The following is a 16,697-nucleotide window of genomic DNA, read 5'->3' as shown; positions in this document are numbered from 1 at the left end:
CCCTTCACTGCCCCGCTGATAAGGAGCCTATTGAATTGGGGTCCGGCGTTCCCACCCAACGTACTACTAAATGATAAAAAAGTAAAAAAAAAAAATATAATAATCTATCTATCTATATATATATATGTGTGTGTGTGTGTGTGTGTGTGTGTGTGTGTGTGTGTGTGTGTGTGTGTGTGTGTGTGTAATTTAAACTACACGGATTCGAGAAAGAAAAACGCTATGGTTATGTTAAATTCTACTACCAAATAGCAAAGATCCCGTGTGATACAATCGCAGTTCAATAAAACCACGTACTACAGTGTCTGTCGTAGGCTGCTAAAACACAGCCAACAACCAGCGACACATTTTACAACGCTGGTGCACATCCCAGAGGGACATTCATTTAATGCACGTTACATGAGAATGTTGTTTAACTTTATTAAAAAAAAAAATTAAAAATTAACTTTTTCTTTCATTTCCAGGCAACTGAGCAAATACGACCCCACAGATTCTCAGAGATGAAATCCCCCCACGAAAAAGCCCCTACCCTCGGCTGCCTCTGATTGGGTGACACGTTAGGTGTCCCCGCCTTGTGGGTGGAGTTTGGAATCTTTTTTGGAGCAGCATTCGATATTTCTGTCGGGAGATTGAAGAGGTTCACAGATAAAGAGAAATAGAGGGTCTGGACTGACTGTTGTAGTAGAATCACTTTGGATTTTTTTCTGGGTTCATCTGTTTGCACTGAATCGTTCGCAGGAGTGGATTTTTAAAACACGTTAAGTTTATTTTTCGTTTTGTTTTCTTTTTTAAATACAACAAAACAGACTTAAGGATGGGTTCCCAGCAGTCAAAGGGAGGAGTGGTCGTTGAAGGCAACAAATCTGCAGTAACTGACCCAGCAGCAGTTAAAACCAATGGCCAGGTAAGGTTGAAATAAACTTTTTTTGTGTTTTTTTTATTTATTTTAGTGAAATTCGCACGCTGCGCTTTGGGTGAAAACTTTCTTGGAACGCTGATGTTTAAAAAATTTAAAAAATCCAACAGTTGAGTTCATAAAACAAGAATTGTCTTTATAGAATATGAAGAGACGAGAGTAACACGGTGTCTTACTGTTTCGGTATCTAAACATTAGAAACCTTAAAGTTTTTTTTAATTGTATTTGTTTTATGGAGAGAGACACGCATAAACGCAGATGCTGTTCATTAATATTTATCCGAAGAAGAATGCTCTGTTTGACCAGATGGCTTACAAACGTGTCTATTTAAACCTGGCCACATCGAGCTGCACCTTCAAAAAACGTCTCTAGCAACGATTTTTTTAAAGCCTCCTTTTAGTTTCAGGATGAAAACTAAAAAGCGCATGGTTTTGAGTCATATTTGAATAGTAGCCACCCTTAGCTTCGCGCTAAAACAGTTTTCACCCAGAATTTGGTCGATACCGAGAACAAAGGAGGTCACGTCTGCACCCCGGGATGCAAATTAGAACGGAGCGCGTTTTGTTCATCCTTTCTGGCGTGTAAAAGAGACGGCTTTAAATACATTTTTATTTGTGCATGCATCAGAGGGGGACATATGTCTGGTATCTGCTACCAAATAACGTAATTTTATATAAACACTATAAAATATACCGTATATATACGAAGGTAGGGTAGAAGTAATTTACCTAGTTGTTGCTCTTTGCAGGGTGCGTACTGCTCTGAATGGTGTGTTTGTTTTTTCAGATTTTACTTTATTATAAATGTTTGTTTTTGGAGGGACTCGACTTGTTTTGAAGAGTGATGATACAAAAAATAATTATATCTAATGCTTAAATCCAGCCGTACATGTGGCTACATTTAAGCGCGGATTCAACTGAAATCCCATTCTGGACACCATTTTGTTTTACATAAAAACTGTCCCTTTTTATATATAGTATATTTAAATAAGTGCGTTTGAATGCATCGTCACAATTCCACATTTCATTAACAAAGCGATGAGCATTACTTTCTTTTGTTGGAGATGCTGCCTACGCAGATTTTTACGTGGATCAACAGCGCCACCTAGCGTGGGGTGCAAAAGTCATCTACAGAAAGGTGTGTCTGAATTGTATTGCGATAAGTTAAAATGTATTTCTTAGCGGACGATTCTCTTCCTATGTACTGTTTTGTAGCTTTATTTTTTTCTGCTACACTCGATGCGTAGTTTTACCAAAGCTTGGGCGTTTTAAAATGAATTGTTTTCGGTGACGACGCCACATGCTAATGAGGGGGTGTGGTGGTCTTGCCCCATTCGAAGGACTAACTATTTTGTGTGCAGTCTTTGTTTTTTGTGTAACATGTAGTTACGAATACTGAAATGGCACCAGTGTATAATTATCAAATATACTAAACAAACTCTCATCTCTCTTGTAGGAGAATGGCCATGTAAAGACCAATGGTGATGCCTCCCCCAAGGCTGAGGGCGACACGGAACCGGCAAATGGGAACGGTTCCGCCGAACCGGTGACCGAGACCGGTTCTGGAGATGCCATTGAGCCTGCGCCGCAAGCCGAGGGAGAAGCGGCCAAAACCGACGGGGAGGCGACCAAGGAGACCCCCAAGAAGAAGAAAAAGAAGTTCTCCCTGAAGAACTCCTTCAAAATCAAGGGTCTGTCGCTGAGAAAGACGAAGAAAAACACTGGGGAGAGCACCAAGGACGAGTCTCCTGTCACCCCGCTGGCCGAGGAGAAGACCGAAGCGAAGGCTGAGGAAAGTAGCCCTTCCGCCGAGGCCACTGTCTCTAGCGAGGCTAAAGAAGAAACCACTGAAGAAACGAAAACCGAGGAGAGTGAGGGACAAGAAACCAAAGCCAGCAACGAAGAGGCAGCAGCCAAACCAGAAGAGACTGCCGCTGCAGCAGAGGAGCAGCAGACCCAGGCGGCAGCAGCCGAGAGTCAGCCGGAGACCAGTGAGGCCAAGCCTGAGGTAGCAGCCGCAGAGGAGCTTCCAAAACCAGCAGAAACAACCGAGGAATCCAGTTCAACACCCGCATCTTCCGAGCAGAACGAAGAGTAAACGCATTTCAGAGTTGTGGACTGTTATCGAAACAAAAGACTGCTTGTGCCACGTTCTTTATAATGAATTCACAGCCAACACCTGTCTGGTCACTGCCTCGGCAATTTAAATTGTATCAAACAAAACAAATCTATCCAAACATCCCGGTTTCACACAAGTCTTTTAGTTCCAGTTTTTCTCCATGTTTCACGTGAGTTCTTAAGGATGTCAAAGTGTGGATTGTACGAAGTTCATTTGATGAAATGATTCCTTTTTTTGCCATTTTTTTTTTTTTGAAGTTCTGTACTTGCAGGTGGAGGTTTTTAAAAGATCCAAATCTGACATTTCTTGCTGTACTTGGCAAAAAAAAAAAAACTTTCAATCTTGGTTAAAGGCGTGGCATTTCCAGTGATTTGCCTCTGATGTCTCCTGTGCTGGAATGAAACTGGATGGACTGTCCGCCTTTTTTAAATGACTTCTCAATGGAAATTCCTTTTAAGTTTTAGCATTCTACTTCCCAGCTTTGTTTACCCCCGTTTCAAGCATCTCGGCTGCGTAGAAACCAACGGACATTTTAAACAGAAGCTTAGTATTTTTATTTTTTTTGTTTGTGTGGCTAAAATACAAAAACAAACCAGCAACACTTTAGTTAAGGGAGTTGTAGTAATATGTAAACCTTTCTCTGCTTTTTGTAAATACAATTTTGGCCTTTTTGTTTTTTTTTGCTAACGTTAAAATGTTAATGGTTATTGTAATGTTGTGTGAATAAATGTTAAAATCCCTGAAGCGTGTGTTGTGTAAAGTCTTATTTAGTTCTGTAGGCCCTTTCCGTCTTTGGTTGGAGCAATTGGTGCCGGGGATGCAGAACGAGGCACACCTGGTTGACGTAGTTTCATAGAATTAAACTGGCTTGCCAAATGACTTCAATACCTGTCATTGCTGGTAATTATGCCGGGGGGAGGGTTATTGCTTGGCTCTTGCCGCTAATCATGTTTTAAACCCACCTTTTTATCTGCCTAAGCAAAGAAGCGTTGGCAACGTGGCTCCATTGCTAACTCAGCACGAACAAACAGTATGTGTTGTCTGAGCCTCCTGTTTGTATTGTAGGGAATAATTGCCCCATACAAAACGCCTGTCTGCCTTTCCTCATTTGTTAATGTTGCCTCACAATCTGTCCCTGATTCTTCTAGGCTGTAAGTAATACACTTGGATTACACTGCTATAAAAACACTCCTTGTGGTGGCATTACAGTTCACATTAGATAAGACACAAACACATTGACTGAGTAACAACATTGAAACAGATTGTTATCTTTATGGTGCTGACACTATGTTTAATACAGAAGCCTGCTGCTGAAAGCAGGTGACTCCTTCAGGTGTGGTTTTGTTTAAACAGCAGTCACAGAATGTCTGTTTGCTGCTGTGGTAACAGCTGTGCTGTTACCCTTTGATAACGTGGAGAGAGTAAATAGTATTGCAGAATGACAGGCACTAGGGGGGGTAGTTTATATTTTACAGCATTGTATGAGTGGTGCCTTTACAGGTGCTGAGCACAGATTACAAAATCTCCCTTTTGAAATGTAGGGAGTCAATACAGGCTTGAGGGCTGGTCATGGAGTCTAGGTTAACTTCCCCACCCTATTGATAGTGTTACGATAGCCTACACCTGTATTTAGTGTAGTTTAATCACATACCCCTTACTAAATGTAGATTAACATTTAAAATGCTCATTTTTATTTGGTCATTTTTTCTATTTAATTACAATATGTTTTTCCATTGCTCTGCAGCATAGCTCAATACAGCTTTCCTATTCTTGTTTCACTCTTAGCTGACAGTATTCAGTTAGATGAACAGATCCCAGGGGCAGCCACAAACCACTGTGACGTTGGATCGCAACTCATTTCAACACGACACAAGCTTTTATTTTTGTCTGCTAATTTTGTTGGGTCTTTTTTTCAGTGGTTTGAGGCACCACTAAAATCTGGAGCACATGTTAACACTTTATCTATGGTGATGGCAAAACTGACTAACCCATGATGTTTTTAGAACTTTCTACAACTATAGCAAACGGATACACTGGGTTTGAGTGCTTCTGATTAATTTGCATCCTTCCCTCTCCACTGCTCTAGGCACCCCTTTGGGTCCAGTTTACTATGGGATGGGATGGGATGGGGGTGTCCCAGCGAGGTGGTGGGCTCTCAACCCATTCCATTTCATTCTGTTGTGTATGGGACCTTTGTCTAGAATTGTTCTAGACAGATAAGTGAAGGGTTGGGATTCCAGATCAGAAAGGCGTCCAGTTCCATTCCTTACCCCATGCGGTCCCAATTGAAAATCACAGGAGTGACCACAGGTTCCTGTCTTCAAAGCCATCTCCTCCAGGAGGGGTCTCTTTCACCGCAGCAGTGAAAGTGAAAATGAAAAGCCCATTTGGTTTCCCAAAGGAAGCACAGCATGGCTAGAATAAACAACTTTGAAATCAATGGAACAATTATATGAAGTAAATCACCTAGGGGCCCACTTTGAAGTGCAGTGGACTGAGACGTTCAGGGTTATTGTGCTATTAAATCTCACTTACACATGAAATAATGCAAACAGAAACCTGTGGCTCTTTTATAAACGAGCTACATGCAAAGATCTCAAGCAGCAGTCTTGCAAGCAATGGATCTTTTTAAGTAGACAGCTTAAACACAATACAGTGTACAGTAAGAAGGGAGGTGTTTATCTGTATATATATATATATATATATATATATATATATATATATATATATATATATTCACTGCAGAGCAAGGAATCTGGTCTGGTGGATACACTGAATGATCAATAAACTTAAATGAAATAAAAAGCCACTGAGATCCTTCTGCTTTCCTATACAATCATACTCCAACACCAAGATGCACACGATAAACTCAGACGTGTGCAGCTAAACTGTTCCGAAGCATACAAATGTCAATTCCCTGTTTCATCCTCGCAAACTTAAGTAACCAGATATGTCCGTATGCAAGATTCTGTTTTCTCTTGGTTGGCTGTCCATCTGTTAACTGCAGGGAATAAACAGCTTCTTCTCCAGTACTTTATCATAAAGCAAACCTTACACCCCTCAAGTAACTCATAGGCCCAGGCAGACTTGTAATTAAGCTAGGCTTGTCTAGTGCCACTTGAAAGGGGTTGAAAGGTCACTTGCTGGGCTGAGTTGGGTGGCTGGGTCTTTGAACCCATAGACCAAATAGCTTGGTCTGTGTTTCAGGGTTTTGACAATTTTTATGAGGGCTCGGGGCAACACCTCCGGGATTTAAAAACGAAACAAAATAAAAAGTAAAGCCAAAGGGCCTCCTTTTGATGTCTCGGAGCAAAAACCTTCCATTTCAAAGTCTGCAGACTAGCAGCGACGCCCTTTGAAGCATCAAGAACTGCTGGTTTTTGTGCTTGAGGGCGAATTGTATTTTGTATTTTTGTACATATTTATTTAATGTGTGTCTTGATTCATATTTGTGATAGTAGGATCTATCCACACTGGTTTAACTCATGAGGTATTTAAATAATGTTTTTATGAATAAAATACAGTTTGATATTCATGAAATAAGGCAACAGCAATCAAGAACAGTTTTATGAAAAGTGAACTATATTTTATTCTTAGAAACAGGCTTAAACAAAAGCATAGTAAAACTTTGTAAATATGCATGTGAGCTTGGTGGGAGATTGTATTTGTTCCTGTAAAAAGCACTAAGAAAATACTCATTTTACTATCTAGTGGCTAGTTTCACTTTTCTTTGATTGCCTTACCTCGTAAAGATAACAAAAATGTTGTGCAAGCTCAGAACTCCAGCCAAATAGTCAAACTTAACATTACACGAATGCAAGCTGGAATTGCAAGTTATGAAATGTTCCATTGAGCATTAAAAAAATATGCATGTACGAAAAACGCTTCAATCAAATTAGAATGAGCTGCAACCTTAAAAAAAAAAAAAAAAAAGCAACACATGCTGCTTGAGCTTGTAAATAGAAAAACATATTGAATACTCACAGCATCGTGGAAATGAATGCACAAAAGAGACATTGAGATCAGTACATTTTCCGTGAAATGTTAATATCAATGTTTAAGAAACTTGTATTTTGAATTTGGCATATAGGACATTTTTGTTGCTGCAGTTAAAGGGTTAAAATGTCTTTCTAGCAGTTAAAACAGCGTGTAGATAACAGCTGTGTATGACTGGAACATTGCCTGTGTTGTGAAAAGTCACAGACAATATGCTATGCAGTGAGGGGAAAAAAGATGGAGGACCTTCTTTTGACTTCCTGCCCTGGTAAATTCCACTGCAGTTAACCCACTCAGAGGAGCTTGCTTCTGTCTTTGCAAAACATAGCGGTACCATTTTAATTTCTGCCACTTCTGCAACTGAGAAAAGCAAAGGTTCAGAGAAGGGGCACAAATTAATGTTGTGCACGCTCTAGTGTCGTTTTCAAGAGAACCCTGCTTTAGAAGTGGCTGAAAGGACAATTCTGAAGGACTTAGAACTGGAATGGATTAAAAGGGAATCGGAATTCATTTTACAATGGAATTGGAACTTAATAAAGGGAACTGACCCCAACCTGGTTAGTGTGCATGGTAAATAATGATCAAAGCAGAACTGACCATAGAGAATGTGTTTAAGATATTGAAAAGGTAAAAAAATAAATCATTAGGGCAATCCCTTTAAGTAGGAAATAGCCCACTTAAACTAAAATGTACTACTAAGCACTGGGCTTTCCAGTTCTGTAAACCTCACATATCTTGCAGTCTTGAGGTTTCCACATCCGGAACATACATTAAAACCAACTAGACTTATTGATTCTTCTCGTTCTGTGAACAGACCTTCTCCCCCACATTTCAGAGTTGTGTGCATTGAAATGTTAACCTCTGACCTGGGAGTTCAGTGAATGGGGGAGACAGGAAATGCCTTGAATGTTTCCGCAGCTTTGCTAGATTTCACTGGGACGCCCAGCAGGAAATGGCTTTAGGGTTACATCCTGCACCAAATTCTTAAAACAAAAACAAACTTTTCCATTTCTCTCAAATTCCTTCTATCACAAGAAAAAAAAAATGGAACTGGCGGTTAGTAATTTTTTGACATCTGTCTTGACAAAAGTAATCAATCTGCCAAGGATTAACTACACCCGACTGATGTTACTGTCACATTAAATCTAGGAAATGCATTTCCAATACAACGCTATACTGCTGCACCCTAGTGTCTGCGCTGTAGCTCAGATTGCAATCATTTGAATGACACAAAATATTTAAAGTAACTTCATAAAAAAATTCAATGATACACGACAATGATTTCGACTGGAAGTCTTTTTCAACATCTCCAAACACATGGTGGCATTAGATACCAGGCACATGCAATAACTTTAACTACAGCTTTGCCTTACATATTCCACATTGAAGGAGAAGATACAAGCAACCACCCATGCTGTTTTCAACAAAAAGGGGTAACCATTGATAGTAAATACATGGATTAAACCTGGATTAGTGATCTCTAATTCTGCTTGGTGTTCACAAGTCTATCACGATGCCCAAACTTTTAAACAGTTTTACGTCCATTGTGATCTTTGCCTCGGTTTCAAATCAATACCGGACCTCTCCGAGGCCCCTTTGTGGCAATAAATAAGCAATCAACAGAACATTAGTACTGGGGTTTCTTGTGCTGCCCATTAAGTAATTAAAATAAAACTGGGATTGCAAATTGATATATATTTTCCAGTAGGTTAATGTTGGCGGAGTAATTCTGCATACCCTATTACAATGGTTGAAAAGTGGTCAGTGTGGAATTATGTACTTATAATAGTACTTACTTTATATTAGACAAATGTCTGAAGCAGAGAACAGCACATGTGGTCCCTTTTACAGTGAAAATTCTGGAGAACCACTGCCTTGTGCTGTCCAGTAAACAGCAGAACCTATAGCATTTGATCACCTCATGCATGGGGCATGTGCACCACCCAGTGGCTGCAAATGGTAATGGCGTTAACCATAGGAAAAAAGAACTACAATTCTGTACCAACTGTAATTTATGCAACAGTTAACCAAACCAACAGAATTAACTGAGTTTAGTTCAACCAAAATACTTTAAAACTTACATCTAAAATACAAAGGCAAAAATACTGTTGGGTAGAAATGTACCTTTTTATTACAAAGATTTCAAAAAACGTGAAATAAGGATTTCAAGAAGAAAACAAAACACAGAAAAAAAAATAAGATTCTTCAGATGAGTGGATGCAATCTGAGCTTCTTGGAGATGCACACAAGCAGCACATTCTGGGGCATTTGGACCTTCGGCAGTGCGCAGAAAAGAGCATCACTCTCAGTAGCGCAGGATCCCCTTTCCCACTCTTGAAACAGTCTGAAAGAACGCCACTGTTCTGCATTCAATAACTTACATGTTTCTTCACGTCACAGATCAGGGATTAAACTCAATTTTAAATAGTTAGCAAGATTATTACAGTTCATTGCTAAGCTCAATTTTTTACCAGACACCCTTGGGATGTCCTTCTGCATTTGTACAAGCGCCACAGTGAACTTGCCAGCTGCTGCCCAGTCATTCTGAACAAAGACATTACCAGGAGTCAGCAAGACATCCATCTGGGAAAGTTCAGTCTGTAACCCACAATTTATTATTGTGTCTGTAAATGGCTTCCAAATCTGCACATCATTAGAACGATACCAGACTAAAGTCCTTCTGTTATACATTACGTTGCATTTAACAAAGACAAACACAGCCATCATTATAAATTCCCACTTTAAGCTTAAGTGCAATGCTTTAGAAATAAAGCATTCGTCGCTAAACAAATGAAGAGTCAATATACAAAATGCACCTCTATGTGACTTCAATCACATCGTTCTTCAGCAATAGCCATGATTTAATTTACTGGAGCTACTTCCAAAACGTATTTTAAAAAGTACTTTATGAATGTCTCTATAGATTTCATTTGAAGGTTCACACCCCTGGTCCATAATATGCGCATCAGTGTCACAAAAAGGAAGGAAGAAAAACAAAATAAAAAACACTGACAGTATATTAAAACCAAAAACAGATGACCCAAACTGAAATTCCAGAACCCACTAGCGTATAAAACTAGACACTGTCCCATCTTGCAGTCTAAAATCCACCCCCCCACCCCCACCCCCCGCCCGTTGTGCTAGACCACAATTGAGAGGCGCTTAGAAATAAAAAATGTACATGGTTCATTCAATAATAATTAAAAACTGGAATTCTAAAACGGGTTTCTAAAATACTAATGCAAGTCATGCAACAGGTGAGGAGCCTGGGCTTGGGCTTCTTCTAGGACGACTTTGCCTCTTCTTTTGCCCTGTTGGGTTAGGAAAGCACACGGCAATCAGATCACTGAACTTGTGAATCTAAACTGGTTGAAACATTATGACTGATTGCGCGCCACAATAAGAGAAGATATTAACATTAATGATTACAGCAATTGTGACAAATACATCTTTTTACAACCCCCAGCATTCTTATATGTTGGCTAAATTTCATTCCCTCACAATACAATTAACCATATACGTACACCTTTGCTTCTGTTTTCTCTTCTTTTGCCTTTTCCTCCTCTTTTACATCTAGAATGAAAAAAAGGTTAACAGCAAAAGTACAATGCCAGAACCACATTACAGGAACCAACTTCACACTCTCTGGACTTCCACAACAGTAACTGGGGCAGAGAAATGCTCATGCCTTGTTGCTGAAGATGACTTGCTCAGTCACATCAATAAGTCCTGGTCATCATGTACCTTTTTTCTCCTCGCCGTCCTTCTCCTCCTCAGTCTTGACACGCTTGGCCTTCTTGTAATTAGCAACATTCCTGCGTCCTCCTTCCCCTTCATCCTCGGAGTCAGAGAACTCTTCATCACAGGCTATCCTCTTATCATGGGCACGAACTGCAACAGGGAAGACAAAATACAAATCAACCTATTTTGTTGTACAAGCCTTGATGTACCATCGATGTACTCTTGAGCCTATCCAAGACAGGATCAATGGTTTGTGGTAGCAGACCGTCTGCTCGGTAGCATCGCAGGTAGAGGGGTTCGGTCACAAGCAAGACTATGGTCCAATGGCAATAGAGTCGACCAAACAGAATTCCCATAAATATTTAGCTTATTCTGACACAAGTCATCATCCACCTTGAACATAAAGAATGGGGTTGTTCTCCCCACGTTTTAGTACTGATGCACCTTCTGTTTATTGTCAGTCAGTTAATAATCCTTTAAACGAGCAGGTCTAGGATTCTATGTTTTCCATGTACATTCAGACTAATGATAACCCATTAGGATTCTCCATCGCTATTTATTGTGGGGGTTTCACCGGCCCCGTTCAACATACTGGAGATGCGCTTGTCTGGGTCCTCCTCGTCCTCCTCCCCGCTGTCCCCCTGAATGGCGTCTTCTGGGATGGCCTGCATCTGTACCCCAGGGGCATGAGGCAGCATGCGCAGGTTCTCAAACAGACGCTGCCTGCAAAGAAACAAGGGCATTTCAGAAGGGTTTTAAAATCTGGACTTCAGAAAAATGTATTGGTCATGTATGGAAGACATTAAAACAGTGATGACAAGAAAACCAAATATGAAAGCACAAAGGCTTTCAGCACTTACTTGATCTTCTCCAGATAATCATTAGTATTTTGGTTTGTCATGTTTGAAGGGCTGATGTGGAGTTTAAAATCAGGACCAAAGTATTCGAAGTAGTCATTATATGGCAGCTCTGGAAAAATAAAGTTGCGAAAAACTTTTCAAAACACACGTAGTATAACCAGAAATCAGTTTGTTACATTACAAAAAGTTTCACATAACACAGAAGTTTCTCTTGAAGTTTCCCCTGCAGGTCAGTGATCTCAGAATGTCTGATTGGCAAAACTCACCGTTTGGAATTTCAGTGTCCAGAGCTACAGCGGTTTCATATGTCCAACACCTGGCCACATTGCGAATAGTGTAGCCTCCTCCTCCCAGCATCAGCAAGGGCAGGTTAAAGCTCTTCATGTATTCCACACACTTGGCATGCCCTTAATTAAAATTACAAAAAAATAATTAATATGTAGTAAGGTGCTCCAAATTGCAAACCTTTTGTCCAGTTGAGGTGCTCAATTGTATGACCCTCGACCAATATGCTACAAAGCAACCATCACTGCATTTTCAGTAAAAGTTATTCAACAGAGCGAGACCAAGCCACCCTAGTTTTCAAGCTCTGATTTAGAATACGTTTGCTGGCTTTCTTCCCATCTACGTACCTTTGATGGTCAAGTTGAAGCAGCCCAGTCTGTCTCCGGATAGCGAGTCAGCGCCACATTGTAGCAGAATGGCACTAGGCTGGTACATCTCCATCACCTTAGACATGATCTGCAGTGAACAACAATCCATTTAGGATGGAAAACAAGACCAGTCTATTAAACCTGAGTAACTGTACCTTTGGAAGAAAGGAAATAAATAAAAGAAAATGCTAAATTATTCATTTTATTATGCAAGGTTACAAATCTCCTTAATAGTCTTTTCAAAAGAGTTGTGGCAAGATAGTGGATCAGAGTTCTAACACTCACTTATACTATACCAATTTAAAACAATATTCAAGTCAACAAACAGAAGTATAGCTATATGAGCACTTACTGGTTTGAATATGGCTTCATAGGATTCGTCATCTATTCCGTCCCTGAGTGGGTAGTTCACAGCATAGTACTTGCCCTTGCCTGCTCCAATATCCTGTAAAAAAACAACAAAAAAAGTTTGTTTTTTTACTGAAATTTGATAAACTTAACAGGAATGGAAACACTGATTGCATTGCTGTTTGGGCTACTCCAGTCTGTGTGGCGAGCCTTGAGGTCATTCAAGCTTGGAAGTGTCTATTGAAAAGCACAGTAAAGCTTGGAATGGATCAAAGTGCAATGCAATGGATAATTTAAATAGTGACTGCTCATTATTTAACCAAACTACTATTGAAAATTCTACTTCTTGTGCTGGGATTCCAATTTCTTGAAGCAATCAATCAGAGAATACAAGAAGAGGCCCTAATACTGTATTCAATTGACCTCTAAACACACAACTCTAAATCCCCATTAGTGGAAAAGGGTAACAAGAGCAGATGTCCTACTTACTCTGAGGTCTCCGGTTCCTGGGAAGTACTCTCCATACTTATGGAACGATACAGTCATGACACGGTCTGTTGTATAGAAAGCTTCTTCTACGCCGTCTCCATGGTGGATATCAATGTCAATGTACAAGACTCTCTGATGGTATCTGAAAGGAAACACAGCCAGCATCAACAAGCGTCATAATCTTTCAGAGCCTTGCACACCTTGAATGGATACAAAATCAACCCTAAACAGTGAGAAAGCAAGTCAAGCAATTTTCTACCACATCAATTACCCAAGAATGAACTAGACATCTGAATGATTCTTTCTCATTCTCTTGAGCTGCATTCTCTATATACATACAAATTTAATTCACCTGCAAAACGTGATTTGTAGCATTCTCCAGTCTAGTTAATCATTCACTGTTTCAAGCATTCTGAGTCATCCTCTCTGACAAAATCAACAGTGAATCTTGCACTTACTTCAACAGCTCAAGGACGGCTAAAACAATGTCATTAACGTAGCAAAATCCAGAGGCTTCAGATTTCTTGGCGTGATGCAGACCTCCAGCCCAGTTGACAGCAATGTCGGTCTGCTGTTTGTTTAGCTTTACTGCTGCGGCTACAACAGAAAGAAACGTATCGCTTAAACAAACAATCAAAAAAAAAAGTTTAAAAAAAGAACCTTAGACACATGAAACAAGATTTTAATATAGATAGAAAGAATAGGGAAGCTTTGTGCTCTTCTCTTAAAGGATTTACTTTCACAAAGAGTATAAACAAAAGTATTAAATGTACATTTTAAACCTACGCAAATGTTGCTTTCATCATGATCTTGCAATTTTTTTTTAAATGAATGAGTTTAATGCAAGCAATTAATCTTTCAGCACCAATAATAAGGACTCACCTACTGATCCACCAGTGGACAGCTGGCAGAATTCAAACAGACCATCAAATACAGGACAATCTTCTCCTACATTAACTGTAAAGACATTGCAAAGACAGCAGGTTCAGACACATGCACTCCAAACAGTAAATATTTCATTAAACCAGTATTGTTTAGGCAATTACTTTGAAACATGAATGATGAATTCCTACTTCAGATCCAATTCATAAACTTGTTGCACAAGTATACAAGCTTCTGTTTAAACAGGTCTGTGTCTTGCTGCTGGAGGACAGCGTTATTTTTATTTTGCTACAACACACCGTAAACGAGCACAAGTACTTACATCTCTGCATCTGCTTGCTGTACTCGGACATGTTGTCAGGTCGGATAGACCTCAGGAACTTTATATAGTCATCGCTGTGGTACTTTGTCATTTCCTCTGCGTTTGCCTTGTGTGGCCGCTGGAAAATAACAGAAAAACACATAAGACCTGGAACGCCACCATGTAGAACAGGCACAGGTTTATCAATAGCTCAGGTAGTAGCATCGCAAGTCTGGCAGCATGCAACAAATGTCTATGGCAAGTTTAATGAAATTCATGCAAGAGGTTTTGAAAACAGTCTTCATTATCCATGCCAGTTTTAAAATTAGGCATCTCCCAAGCACAAAGACTAGCACTGCCTCGCCCACATTTCTGTCTACTGAATTCACTCACTGCAAGATCAACATTTGCCCAAAGCCATTCCTATGCCAAGTGTAGTACTTACATAAATTTCCATCTTTCTATACAGTCCATAGTTGAGCAGCAGGTTGTGGGTCATACGAATTCTGTGGGGCTTCATTGGATGCCCTTGTCCATAGTAGTAATTCCCAACGTCCCCTGGAAGAAAAAGCACAAAACTGAATTCTCTGCTTGCATTTTATAGCCAGAAATAAAACCTCTGGAGTAAACATATTTCCATTTTCTGCATAAGAGCCATTCCATGAAAATGGTACGTTGGTTATACTGAGAATTCATCAAATCGCAGACAAAAGGCAAGCCCAAGACACTTGTGGTGATGGAACCTCAATAGTTGAAGTTTGATCAGCATTCCAGGAGTCTGATACTTATGACTTAGCCAATGTAACACAAAGCACATTTTCAGCCATTAGGCAAGTTCAAAGTTCAATTTAGTCTATATCTTGAACTTCAGGCACCTTCAATATATTGGGAGTTTGTAACCAACCAGAAAAGCCATATAACTCCAATAATGGCTTACTTTGACCAGTGAGCAAGACTACACGTTTCCAAAAATGTGTAGATGAAAAAGGATTACTGTCTGGTGAACAAACCATATAGAAAGCACACACCTTGCAACTACAGCTGGCAAAGGCCAAACCTTAATAGAAATGTAAACGTTTAAAACACCCACAGATTCATCCATTTTCCACTGCAGTAAAGAATGCCACGATTAGTATTTCAATACCAATTTGCCCAAATAACTCTGAACAACCAATCATCATATTCACTACAACAGTAACCATTTTTTATGTGTTAAAATAAATGAAGCTGGTACCCACGTTATTTCAAAGGGGATATAGGCTAATTATGCCCATCGTTCCCCTGGATTTATTTGAACAGTATCAACTAAAACAAATAATCCAACAAGATAAACGCATTCGTTAAACAGGTAAAACACGGAAGGAACAACCAAATATCGAAGGCTGTGTGTCTCTGCACCTCAGGCATCACACAGCTTTGATTTGCCTACGTGACAACTCGACACTAATCAATGCTGACATTACTTTATTTCTCCATCACCCAATACAAAAGTCAAGGTTGAACACATTGTTTATTATTGTTAAATTAAGCCAGGGGGAATTAAAAGCAAAAACTAGAACACAAACACGAGGTGAAATCGGGTACAGATAAAGACATTTACTGGTCCCACAAAAAATTAAAAGACCACCCACACACTGGCTAAATCAATACAAAGCGTTATTTTAATAATGTTGACAAACTTACGTAAATCAATTCCCGACAACAAATAATCGGACTGCTCAGTAACAATGGAGAAAAGAAAATGATTTCATTTTAGACAATCATATTTAAAAGCATTTTTTCAGCTACAATACTCCACCCCCACAAAAAAATAATTACAGTAAATGACATTCAAAAGGGACCATACTTTGAATAAGCGATACAGTGATCGTTATAATTAAAAATGTTATCGAATAAAACGGCTACAGATCATGTCAGCACATTTAACCAGTAACAACCAGAGAACATAAAATATATGCACAAAATAATAGCACAAAACACCCGTAAATTACAATTATTATTGATAAAAAAAATTGTTTAAAAAAATCTATTTTTTTTTTTATATTACATGCTCTTCCTTATTATAATATTATTACCGTAAACTAAGAACAGTGCCCATTTTACCGACCAATAAACACAGGAGATGCTGCATGGCTGTCTAACGCCACTTATCTTCATTGTAGACTCAATTAAAAAAAACACTTAAACGCGAATTTTCACAAACATGTCCCGGCACATTCCGCTGCACAAATGTGCCCATTTGACTTGAACTTTATTCTTACCATCATAATAATAACAAACTTTCTTCTTTGTTCCTTGAGAAGTCAGCGCCATTTTACCTCCAAATTCAGCCAGGAACGACCAACCTACCCCATCCGCAGCCTAACTGTTGCCGGCACCTAGATTGACAGCCC

General features: G+C 39.5%; 2 protein-coding genes across 3 annotated transcripts; one reads left to right on the top strand and one right to left on the bottom strand.

Annotated features, from left to right (window-relative positions):
* The first annotated feature begins 614 nt into the window (after positions 1-614).
* LOC117413808 (MARCKS-related protein 1-B-like) lies at positions 615-3,778 on the top strand. Its single transcript, XM_034023142.3, has 2 exons — positions 615-904; positions 2,372-3,778. Exons 1-2 carry the CDS (start codon positions 815-817, stop codon positions 3,011-3,013), a joined length of 732 nt encoding a protein of 243 aa, XP_033879033.3. The 5' UTR covers positions 615-814; the 3' UTR covers positions 3,014-3,778.
* A 5,360-nt stretch (positions 3,779-9,138) lies between these two features.
* Positions 9,139-16,697, bottom strand: LOC117412982 (probable histone deacetylase 1-B). 2 transcript variants are annotated; one of them, XM_034021659.3, is made up of 14 exons: positions 16,566-16,697; positions 14,750-14,862; positions 14,326-14,443; positions 14,004-14,078; positions 13,580-13,718; positions 13,122-13,263; positions 12,637-12,729; positions 12,264-12,372; positions 11,898-12,038; positions 11,632-11,740; positions 11,364-11,494; positions 10,775-10,921; positions 10,555-10,603; positions 9,139-10,341 (listed from the first exon to the last, which is right to left on the bottom strand). In XM_034021659.3, the coding sequence occupies exons 1-14, from the start codon at positions 16,615-16,617 to the stop codon at positions 10,314-10,316; spliced, it is 1,446 nt and encodes a 481-aa protein (XP_033877550.1). In that variant the 5' UTR covers positions 16,618-16,697; the 3' UTR covers positions 9,139-10,313. The 2 variants fall into 2 exon arrangements, with proteins under 2 accessions (XP_033877550.1, XP_058853386.1); XM_058997403.1 differs by lacking the exon at positions 16,566-16,697 and adding an exon at positions 16,380-16,476.

This window comes from Acipenser ruthenus, chromosome 23 (genome assembly GCF_902713425.1).
Source record: "Acipenser ruthenus chromosome 23, fAciRut3.2 maternal haplotype, whole genome shotgun sequence".
NCBI lineage: Eukaryota > Metazoa > Chordata > Actinopteri > Acipenseriformes > Acipenseridae > Acipenser > Acipenser ruthenus.
This window is presented reverse-complemented; position numbering and strand designations above follow the sequence as displayed.

Excerpts from the sequence above, each read along its gene's own strand:
- LOC117412982 (XM_058997403.1), bottom strand. The coding sequence starts at position 16,461 with ATGAAGATAAGTGGCGTTAGACAGCCATGCAGCATCTCCTGTGTTTAT. Across the intron at positions 14,079-14,325 it reads CAGCAAGCAGATGCAGAGAT|TTAATGTAGGAGAAGATTGT; the intron begins GTAAGTACTTGT and ends ATGTCTTTACAG. Across the intron at positions 10,342-10,554 it reads GAGAAAACAGAAGCAAAGGT|GGCAAAAGAAGAGGCAAAGT; the intron begins GTACGTATATGG and ends CTAACCCAACAG.
- LOC117413808 (XM_034023142.3), top strand. The coding sequence starts at position 815 with ATGGGTTCCCAGCAGTCAAAGGGAGGAGTGGTCGTTGAAGGCAACAAA. Across the intron at positions 905-2,371 it reads CAGTTAAAACCAATGGCCAG|GAGAATGGCCATGTAAAGAC; the intron begins GTAAGGTTGAAA and ends TCTCTCTTGTAG.